At 41.3% G+C, this 11394-nt stretch overlaps 2 protein-coding genes across 2 annotated transcripts in view; one reads left to right on the plus strand and one right to left on the minus strand.

Moving 5' to 3' along the window:
• The first annotated feature begins 381 nt into the window (after positions 1 to 381).
• Positions 382 to 3990, plus strand: LOC103372916 (inactive serine protease 35-like). The gene is made up of 2 exons (XM_008302689.1): positions 382 to 616; positions 2463 to 3990. Exon 2 carries the CDS (start codon positions 2467 to 2469, stop codon positions 3808 to 3810), a length of 1344 nt encoding a protein of 447 aa, XP_008300911.1. The 5' UTR covers positions 382 to 616; positions 2463 to 2466; the 3' UTR covers positions 3811 to 3990.
• A 3399-nt stretch (positions 3991 to 7389) lies between these two features.
• LOC103372922 (clathrin coat assembly protein AP180-like) overlaps positions 7390 to 11394 on the minus strand; it is a 40920-nt gene continuing 36915 nt past the window's right edge. Inside the window, exons 19-21 of the mRNA XM_008302694.1 lie at positions 10075 to 10276; positions 9868 to 9980; positions 7390 to 8716 (exon numbers count right to left, since the gene is read on the minus strand). Of these exons, the coding sequence (XP_008300916.1) occupies positions 9894 to 9980; positions 10075 to 10276 (289 nt within the window). The 3' untranslated portion in view covers positions 7390 to 8716; positions 9868 to 9893. The remainder of the gene's footprint in view (positions 8717 to 9867; positions 9981 to 10074; positions 10277 to 11394) is intronic.

Genomic DNA, 11394 nt, shown 5'->3' on the forward strand with positions numbered 1-11394 from the left:
CTGTCTGAGACGAACGGCCGGTTAAAGAGCGTCTGATCGAGCGGAGAGGAGGAGTTTCTGCACTGAATGAACTCTTGTTGCACTGCAGCGGTGAAAATACACCGACAGGGCTTAAAAACACTCCTGGACACACTTCAAACGTCAGAAATTCAAACGTTTTAACCGCAAAAAGCAACACGTCTCTGTGCAGACTCCAGATGAACTTATTTTCGCCTGAAAGCGTCTCTGTTCTGCGCGTATTTCCTGCGTAATTCAAATATTTGCGGAATCGCAGAAGAACACCTGAATTAGTCTCCACATGGCTCCGCTTTTGACCTGAAATCTGACGTGATCACATGATCTGAACGTTCATTCATGCTCCTGCTCTGACTCCCCCCTTCTGCCCGCCTGATTCACGTTTTTTTTCCCTCTCCATCAGATGGAAGTTTCTGTGAGGATCGTGCGCGCAGCCGCTCCGTGCGCTCCAGTTGTTTCCTTTTTTTTTCCCCCTCACAGGAACGATGGAACCAGTCTGCTGTAAGTCGTTTGGATAGAAAGAGAATTTTTTAAAATTATTATTAATCAGGAGGAGAACATCTACTGGAGGTTTTGCGGGTGTTTGTTTGAATGTTTGCAGGTAGGAACGTTTTGGAATTCTTGCATGTCTTCGCCAAATGGCACTTTTGGGTAAATTACGCACGGGGGGAAAACTGAAAGAACAGAAATGCTTACATTCTCAGAATAATAATCCATATTTTCTTTTTCCTAGTAATACGATTTCTGTCGGTTTTCAGACAATTTGTTCAAGATGCATGTTTTTATTAAGCAGACTTATAATGAAATCGGGACATGATGAAGCGGAAAAATGCGCTCTGTGCAGTTTAAAGACAGCTAACGTGAGGAGTTGAATGTTTTAATAATTATATTATTATTTTTTGTTTTTACATTTTGCAGTTGCAGACACACTTTGCAGTAAAAATATTGCAGACACTTTGCTGCTCACTTCTTTAATGCTCATAAGTTAAGACTGTGCGCCATCTGCTGGCTGTTTGTTTCTCTGCTGTTATTTCTGAAGGAAACTCGCAACAGACTTTACTTTGATGCTAGTTTAAATTTTGATATGAAAATGCAATTCCATCAAAGCAGCGGCTTGTTATTAGAGTAAATATCCACTATTTTTTACATACTTGTGCAGGCATTTTGTAACCATACTGAAATGAAGATAATTTGTCATTTCATTTCCAAATCGTTAATCTGCTGTTCAGTGAACAATATTCAAATACAATAAGTCTTTTGCATTTATATGCTATTACTCTTCTTTAAAGCTCCCGTATTGTGAATATTTACAGCGAATTACATCAAGCCCCATGTGTCCTCGTAGTGATTCTTTCAGTTTTTCAGCTCAAAATACTGCAAAGATCATTAATTTCACCATTTTCTAAATGGGATGTTCTTGGTAACCATTGAGCTGCTGCTGCTTTCAGGAAAAACTAGCTGTCGATCACAATCTGAGTTGGACAAATGTTGATTAATCACATATTGCAGAGCACCAGGGTTAAGTTCTTACTGGCCTGTAACGCTGAGAGCTCTTCATATCTTCACAGCTTTTTATTTTTAGAGTTTTTGACAACCACAAAACACAACTGAATGCACAATTTTACCATGTGGGACCTTTAAAGTTAAAATTGAAATGAAAAGTCAGTTGGAAAATCTCCAAACAGACTCCTGCACACTGTCTAGCCTGCAAAAATACATTTATTTGGTACATTTTGGTGCGAGCTTTGCGATGCCCTTGTCCATCTCCTGGGCACATGCTCCTTTAAGTGGAAGTGGAAGTTCCTAAATCCTAAATCTCTGAAATTGAATTGACTCCAAAATTGTCTAAGATGACTTCAAAATTGTCTAATTTGAATTATAATGTTTCCAAAACAGGTTAAATATGGTCCAAAATGACTCCCAAATATTCCAAATCAAATTTACTCAAAATTTGTCCAAAATGACTCCAAAGTGTCCAAAATTACTCACAATTTGTTTCTAAATAAGTCAAACTCATCCTAAAATGACCTGGAAAAGTGCATGAACTGGCCTTTCAAACACATTTTTCAAATTTTAAGATAATCTTGAGTAGTACTGGACTATTTCTGACTCATTTTGGTGATATTTTAAGTCAATTTGACAACTTTGAAGTAATTTTTGACCAATTTTGAGTCATTTAAGAGTTCCTTCTTAAAAACTCGTAAAGGGTGTCCAATAGCTAGCACCGAAACACTGCTGATTAATGTGCAGGAGTCTGTTTGGAGTTTTTCAAATTGTTGGAAAACTATTATTTTCATTTTGGTTTTAAAGGTTTTAAAAATGGGGAAACTTGATTTTCATTCGGTTTTGGGTTGTTATAAACCGAAAATACTCCTGCACAGTCTAACCTACGAGACATAACGCTCTCAAAGACCTGAATCATGGTAATATTTTCTTTCTCTTTGCAGTGAAATGGGCCTCGGACGCCTTATTCGAGTGCTGCTCTGCGCGGCTGCTCTCACAGTTTCTGCGGTTTTTGGCCAGAATGCGAGCAGCGAAGCGAACAGGTGGAGCAGACAGAAACTTCCGGAGCTGCAGGTTAAACACATGTCGCTTTTAAACGCTCCTCAGTTCAGAGGACAGCAGGAAAACGGAGATAACGGAGGGACGACGACGCTTTGTGGAATCGAGTGTCAGAGCAGCCTGCCGCCGATGGACCTCGCCGAGCAGGAGAGGATTCTGGGATATGAGACGATGTACGAAAACGGCACTCGGACACACTCAGACGTCAGCCTGCAGGCGTTCAACAAGACGTCCACGCATCCGCCTGCAGGCCGAACCCGCAGCAGGCGGCAGGTTTATGGTGCAGACGGACGCTTCGTGATCTCGGACTCCCACTTCGTCACCAACTACCCGTTCTCCACCGCCGTCCGACTCTCCACCGGCTGCTCTGGAGTCCTCGTATCCCCGAAACACGTTTTAACGGCTGCGCATTGCATCCATGATGGCAGGGACTACCTGGATGGCGCCCGGAGGCTGAGAGTCGGAGTGTTGCAGCTGAAGACGAAGGGACGGAGGCCGGGCGGGCGGAGAGGAGGAAGGCGAAGGGCTGGGAGGAGGAAGAAGGAGAACGGAGAGGAGCAGCTGATGGAGGAAGGCGACGAGCAGAACAGTATAGACGGAGATGTGGCGAGGAAGGGAGGTGGAAGACGCAGAGGACGGAAAGGCGAGGGCGGAGGGAAGAGCCCTAATCGGATACGACGCAGCGCTGAACTCAAGAAGCTGCCGGTGTTTCGATGGACTCGAGTTAAAAAGCTGCAAATCCCTCAAGGATGGATCCGCGATAAGAGCTCCTCCGTCTCCCCCGACTACGACTACGCCGTGCTGGAGCTGAAGAGACCCGTCAAGCAAAAGCACATGGAGCTCGGCGTGGCACCGCCGGCGACTCCTCTGGCCCGGATCCACTTCTCGGGCTTCGACAGCGACAAGAGCCTGCAGGACGGTGGCGGAAAGGAGAAGGTGATCTACCGCTTCTGCTCAGTGGCGAAGGAGTCCGACGACCTGATGTACCAGCACTGCGACGCCCAGCGAGGAGCGACGGGCGCCGGCGTTTACGTTCGCCTGAAGCGGGAAGGAGGAACCAGGAAGGGGAAGTGGCAGCGGAGGGTGATCGGGGTGTTTTCGGGGCATCGGTGGGTGGAGGTGGAAGGGGGCGAGCAGAGGGACTTTAACGTCGCGGTGAGGATCACGCCGGCTAAATACGTCCAGATCTGCCACTGGATCCGCGGAGATCCGAGTCTGTGCAAAGAGGTTTGAACTGACAGAGCAAAGGATCCACAAGAGATAAAGATCTGCTCTAAGAGACTCAAAAACCAGCTCTGCTTCCAAGGAGTGGTCATAGGAACAGTTCAAACTCTTCAGATTCCTGTAAAAATAGGACTTAGAAGCTTTGTATGATAAGCAATCATCATTCATCAAACACTGAATCAGCCAATAGTTTGTCTCGCTATTCAGCATTATATACAGTCATGAACAAAAGTTTCCATCCGCCTGTAAAGACCATGTATGTCTTAGTAAGTATAAAGTTCATGGTCCAGTTGTGTTACTGCCACCATCAGGAAGGAAACACAAACTAGCAGCTGCTGCTGAGAGACGACTGGTCAGGATGGTCAAGAGTCAACCAGGAACCAGCAGGAAGCAGCTCTGGATGGACCAGAAGCTGCTGGAACACAGCTGTCAGTGTCCACAGGGTCTGACATCAACATGAGCTGAGAGGCTGATGGAGAAGGAAGTTCTTCCTCCAGAAGCAGAACCTTAAAGCTCCACTGAAGTCTGCTGCTGGTCACATGGACAAAGAAAAGGCCTTCTGGAGGAAAGTTCTGGTCAGATGGAACAAACACTGTCTGGAGGAGAGAAGTTGAGGCCTTTAACCCCAAGAACACCAAACCTACCATCAAGCATGGAGGTGACAGCATCATGCTCTGGTTCTGTTCTGCTGCCAGTGGACCTGGAGCTTTACACAAAGTCAGTGGAACAATGAAGAAGGAGGATTAAAACCTCAAACCATCAGCAGAAGGTTGATCTTGGACACAGTTGGATGTTCCAACCAGACAATGAGCCCAAACACACATCAAAGTGGTGAAGAAATGGTTCCATCAGGCTGGAATGAAGGTTCTAGACTGGTCTCCCCAAAGTCCTGACTGGAACCATCCAGAACCTGTGGACTGATGAAGAAACAAGTCTGAGTCAGAAAGACGACAAGTTTAGTTGAACTGCAGCGATTCTGTCCAGAGGAGTCAGAGATGGACCAGAAGCTGGTGGACGGAACCAGAAGAACCTGGTTGAAGTGAAAATAGTCAAGGGACGATTATGGTCCAGTAGATTTTGTCATATTTCCAAAAGACCTTTAATGAATCTATGAAAGAAACAAAATACAGGATTGTTTTTGGGACAAAGATTCATGTTTTGATGGTTCCATCACAGAAAACTCAGTTCTGGGAGTCACTGGAGACTCGAGACTGTCCTGATAAACGTGGTCTTCACAGGTGTGTGGAAACTTCTGTTCATGACTGTGTGCTTCAGAACATCTCAGCGTGCAAGAAAAAAGTTTGACCGAGATGTTTCCTTCTGTACCTTTTCTCTTAAAATTAACAGTTCTTAAATGGTTCTTTAAAGCACCAACGCCAGCTTCTTTACTCGGCTTCTTCACGAACCACCACAACGACCAAAGGTGCTTCGGTTTTACTGGAGTTACTTGGGGGCATGAAATTAGAGCCGCGAGTAACTGTTTTCATTTTCATTTCATCTGCAGATTGTTTTCTCAGTTAATCATCAGAAAAAAAGTGAGAAATTGCAGTTTTACAGAAGTTAGCATCGAGCTCCATCTTGTTCCGTCTCAAAGTGTCGCGTTCCTTCACGGTTCATACCAAAGTGCTTTTAAACCAGTGTTTCTAGCTTTTACATGCATTTTAGTTTGGTTCAGCAACGCAATTTAAGGTTTTGGGGTTCTACGTTCTCCTACACAGCGACTGATTTTGTGTTTGTGTTCTCTGAAGTTCACATTTTTAACCCCTCGCTTGTCTGTAAGTAAACTGAGGTACAAGGAAACATGAATAAGCAGCCGACAAGTTGTTTTTTTTCAACCTGCACAGAATAATTAGATCTAAAAGGAACTCCCACATTCCTTAAACAGTATCTTAAAATAGTTCCTTAATGAAGCTATTTTTGCTTTTTGCTTTTTGCTCTCTGATGTACCTTTGGGGGTTCTTTAGAAAGAAAAAAACACTCTTGCTTAAAGATTCTCTGTGGAGCTAAAAATGGTTCCTCTGTGGGATCACAGCAAGGAACCGTTTTAGAACCTGTTTTTCCACCCTTTGCCACCATTTTAATTCCCAACTTGAAGCTCCTTAATAAAGAACCAACAGCAGGTGTTTCTTAACCTGCACAGAATGATTTGGTTTAAAAAGAACTCTGACAATCATTTATTTTGAAAAGTTGTTCCTCACAGTGCCGAGAGAAAATGTTTTTTTTGTTCCATGAGGCACTTTTTTTGCCTTCTTTTAAAAACTTTCTGCTAAAAGCACTTTTGTTTTTCCTCCGAGTGTTTCTGTATGTGCGCTTTTTTTTTTTTTTAAAACATTTTTTGGGGGGATATTACTCATAAAACTCTGAGTGAGATCATGAAAGATGTCCTGTTGTGTGATTCTTACTGTAAAATATCTGTACGTTATCACAATAAAACACGTCCTGACGAGATTATTCCACCGATTTATTAACCGCAACGCGACTTGGTCGACACCAGCTTGGTTCGGGTTTGTTATGCTCGGGGTTGCCAGTGTGGTCTCTGCCAAACCTGCAGTTCTACAAAAGACTCCATGCAGCCACAACCCAATGTGCAGAACTGCTATTCTGCAAAACACCTGATGTGCAAAAACAGTGGACTTGTCCTTTAAACGGTGCACCAGCAGCTTTTCTACAACATTAAAACCACCCGTCCAGTATTATGTGCCTTCAAAACAGCTCGGCTCTGTCCGACAGCTCCTACAGATCCTCAACCAGTTCAGGATCTGGGGAGTTTGGAGGCACCGTGGGGCTCTTTGTCGTGTTCCTCGAGCCAGTTCTGAGCACTCTTCCTGGTTGCATTTTGCACTTTATCCTCCTACGTGAAAGTTTCCGAGCAGAACTTTGCCTGTCAGCGGTCTTAAGGTTTTATCACGTTCTGTGTTTTGTTATTGTCGCCGTCAGTGATTCCATCCGACTACTGAAGGAGAATCACATTTAACCTCCAGTGTTTTGCCTCATTATCACGTTCATGTGGTGTTTTTTTATCATCAGGAAGATGCAGCATGAGTGAAAAAATCAGTCGGTGCCTTCAAACTGCAGACGACAAGCTGAGAAACACAGATTCTGACTCGCAGCGTTTTGTTGGTGAAGCTTTCTTTTACGTTCTTCTTCTCCAGAATCAGTTTAAAGAGAGTTTAAGGGGAGCTGGTGTGCTCGAGGGGCAGCGTGTGAAGAGTGCAGAGCTACAGCTTAGAGAATAATTATTTGTATGGAAAAACTTGTAAAAGTGGAATTTTAATGCACAGAGATGAGGTTTTAATCAGTTTAATGTTGGTGTTGGAACAGCTGCAGGCTTCATTAAAAAAAGTCATAAGGAGAGCAAAATTATGAAATATTTAAGAACAAAAGCAGATTTACAGAAGTCGAGCCGGTAATCCTGACTATTTATCAGTATTCATTGGCCCTCATGTCACATGTATGACATTTTTAGGGAAAATTACATCCTTTGTGCCATAATTTAATTAGCTATTGGCCCTTTTTTGGGTAATTTTCGCTGATAACAAATAAGGATTAGTAAGCCGAGCTGACAAAAGCAGAGCAGAGATACGAGGATCAGTGTATTTGTCTTTTATTGCATCTCATTTGGACTTACATGCAGGTGGGGTCGAGGGAGGGAGGACGATGCCATCCATAAAAACCCAAAAAAGAAAAGAAAAGAAAAGAAAAGAAACTCCAAAAGAAAAAAACAAAAAAGAACAACCACAGCCTTCATATGAATAAACATTATCTATCCACGTTCGTTTAGGTTTCATGTGTCACAGTCACCTTTATTTTTCGTTCAACACTTGCCACAATGGATTAAGATACAGTCACTGTTTGGAAATAAACGACACACAGAACATCCAGCCAATAACCACTAACGCTGCCTTTTCTCTTCGATTCCCGTCCCGAGGCGAAAACCAGGAAGGAGAGGAGCTCTTTGAGGAGGATAAATCCAGTTCCACTCCGCGCCAGCAGGGGGCGGCGACGTTTCCATTCTGCACCGCCTCTTTTTTTTTTTCCCACAGATTTAGAGGTATGTACAAAGAGCGGGTGGAGGGGGAAGGTTATTTCATCTACTTGCCTTTTTTTTTTGTTTTCAACCGTATAATTTAATGTAACTAAAAATATATGATGCATTTTATTCACTCAAAATAAAGAAAATAATCTATCGTTGAAAATAGTCTAAGATGCATATGTCAACTTGAGTTTTTTTGCATGTTTCATATAACATATGCTAACAAAAAAATAAATAAAGTATAAATGAACACACAACGATGATGATGATGATGATGGTGATGATGATGATAAGTCCAGATTTGCATTTGAATCCTGACAGGTGGGAGGATGGACGGCCAAGCAGATATAGGAACAACCAAGTCTTCAGTGACATTAAACATAGCTCAGTATTAGTTGGTGGGAGTGGGAGTGGGAGTGGGAGGGTTGGCCAGTGAAGTTACACCGAACACAGTCCACATTTAAACAACACAGTCCTCGTCTGGGAGATGCGCAAAGAAAAAAAAAACAAAAAAACGACATTTATCCGCCATCCCCAGTCAGCTGATACGCCGAAATCCAGAATGAATCTAAATACACATTTATTTATTTATCTGTTTTTGTTTTTTTTCCCCAGTAGTATATTAAGTAAAGGTTAACACTGAAGTACACGCACACCCACACACACCAATTCTGTTTTTGTTTTTTGTTTTTCTGTATCTAGGGGTTCACATTCACAGTTGTGCTACGACATTAGATAAGGACGGGTTTAATTCTTTTCACGGCTGAGGGAGGGAGGAGGTTCGCGGAGAGATGACGGGCTGGTTGGCTGAAGGGGGGGAGGCGGGGAGGGCAGGAAGTGCAGACATCCACATCCACAGAGCTCCAGACACAAATGACAAACCTGCAGAGAGCAGCAGAGCGAGTGGTCAGAAATACTCGATTACAATAAAAGTCCTGCGTGAAGGAAAAGTCAGAGCGATAGGAGCTGATCAGAGATGAGAAATCCTGTAAATAATCAATAAATAATGTGCTGTGAAATGCTAAATGACAGCGTTACAGCGGTGGAGGAGGAAGGCAGAAGTAAAAGTAAAAATACTCGATTACAAGCATGAACGCTCCTACTACAGTAAGAGTACACAGCAGCAAAATGTAGTTAAAGCGCTGAGTAATTGGTCCCTTTGAATGATATATGAGTATGTATATAATTATTATTAGGGTTTTTTTTAAATAAAGAAATATAAATAGAAAAATTAAGATTTTTTAAAAAATTTCTCAATTTTTCTGTTTTCCTTCACTAATTTTTCAATTTATATTTTTTATTTCTTTATCTATTTATATTTCTTTATAGCAATTATATACGTGTGTGTGTCTATATAATTATATTAGTGTTTTTTAAAATAAAGAAATATAAATAGAAAAATTAAGAATTTTTTTTTAATTTCAAAATTAAGAAAAATGTGTACGAAAGTGTTAAAAAAATTAAATGAATTTAAAAAAAAAAAAAACACTAAAAAAAAAAAAACAACAACAAATATCAAAGTATATTTTTTAGTTTTATAAAGAAAAACAAAATCTTAAAAAATATATCTGAAATATGAGCCCAGCAAAATAACAGACTGAGTGAAATTTAAATATATATATATCTCAAAATATTAAATAAAATTTTTACAAAACACAGGTGAGAAATATAAAATATAATCAAAATAAATTTAAAAGAATGTATAAAAATGTAAATATTAAAAATATATTTAATAAATGTATTTTAAAAAATAAAGAAATTAGGTTAAAAGTGTCTGATTTTTTTTATTATTATTATTTTAACCTACAGATGTCAACACCTTTGTATAATTTAATATAATTTTATTTGTGTGTGTGCTCTTTGGAAGGACACACAAAGCTCTAAACTGTAAATATCTGTTGTGTTTTACTAGATCGTTCTATTATCACGTGTTAAATCTGAATCTCAGATAACTTGTGTGAGACGAAGGGACACTGTGGGATGTAGTAGAGTGGACGGATCAGCAGCAGAACGTAGAAGTGAATTGTTTGTACCTTGGGGGGTTTATGGGTCCATCAGTCTACATGAAGTCCTTAATGTTGAGGTCGTCCAGAGCGTTCCTGGGCGGGGGAGGCTTTCTAGGGCTCTGGGCCACTCCAGGAGACATCTGTAGACACAAACCACAGCAGAACTCCTCGTCAGAGCCGCCCTAAGCTTCATGCGTGAGCTCACTGTGAGTGTTTAATGGTGCGGGACGTTACCGGCGCTCCGGGAGTCGCTCCGGCGGCTGGGAAGCCTGGCCTCGCCATCGGCATCATGGGAGCTCCGGCGCCTGGTGCCCCGGCCTTAAACATGGACAGACGGACGGAAAACACACAGTGAGACACGATATCTGCGGCGTGGGGGGAGCGTGAGCGCCACCTAAAGGGGAGATGGTCCATTGAATAGCCAGTGAAGCCCAGACTGGACTTGAGTGGCTATGGGACTGGTGGTCTTACCATGGCGAAGCTGGGGAGGGCCCCCATAAAAGGACCCATGGGTGAGGTCTACAGGGGGGAGGGGATGGAGAGGAGGAGGTGGGATGTTACTACACTACATATAAGACACCACAGAGACGCTGCAACACAAACACACACAAACACACAAACACGATGCAGACGCACAACAACAGCCGAGACACGACAAAGCTAAAGGTCAGCTGGAGGCTAACTGCTGTCAGACATGCAGGAGGTTCAGAGGAAGCTGGAAGCCGTCAGATGGAGGTTAGATCTGCCACAAACAACTCAAATCTCCAGGAGGAAGAAGCTATGAGGGCAGAGTCCTGGACCAGAACGTGGAAAGGAAAGAGAAGAAGAAGCTGTTTTCCAAGCAGCAGCTTCTGAACGAGGCCGATCATCGTCGTCTTCATCGCTCTCCAGGAGAAACAGGCAGAGTCCAGACTGAACCTGAAGCTACCTGAACGTCAGCGTCTCACACAGACTGATGTTCTCTTTCTGCTTTTACTGTTTGTTTGTTTTAAACTATAATATATGTTTTAAACTATTGCTATTTATCAGATTTTTCCTTTTTGGTTCAATTACAGATAAAAACGAGTCAAATAAATTTTAAAAAATGCATTAATTTAGATATTAACTGTAAATTAAAAAAAGAAAAAAGGCCACAACTGTAATTATTTTAGACATTTGCAGTTATGTGAAATAATTTCAATATATGTTAAAGACTAAAAAATTGTAATAATAATTTTTAAACTGCTTTTAAATAATATATATATTATTTTTTATTAATTTATTTATTTTTAACAATTTAGTGTTATTTTATTTTTTGGTTTAATTACAAATAAAAAGTAGAAATAAAATATAATAGATAGAATGTATTAATTTATATATTAATGGCAAAAAAATTTCAAATTAAAAACAGGCCACAACTGTGATTATTTTAGATATTTGCAGTTGAAGTTAAAGTTAAAGGAAATAAATTATTTTAAACTGTTATTTTACAGATTTGCCTGTTTGGTAGATTCACGTTTAAAATATATATAAATAAATACGTCCACATTAAAAATCTGCACTTTTATAAATGCC

This window comes from Stegastes partitus, unplaced genomic scaffold, assembly GCF_000690725.1.
Source record: "Stegastes partitus isolate 25-593 unplaced genomic scaffold, Stegastes_partitus-1.0.2 Scaffold1858, whole genome shotgun sequence".
Classification (NCBI taxonomy): Eukaryota; Metazoa; Chordata; class Actinopteri; family Pomacentridae; genus Stegastes; species Stegastes partitus.

Excerpts from the sequence above, each read along its gene's own strand:
- LOC103372916 (XM_008302689.1), top strand. The coding sequence starts at position 2,467 with ATGGGCCTCGGACGCCTTATTCGAGTGCTGCTCTGCGCGGCTGCTCTC.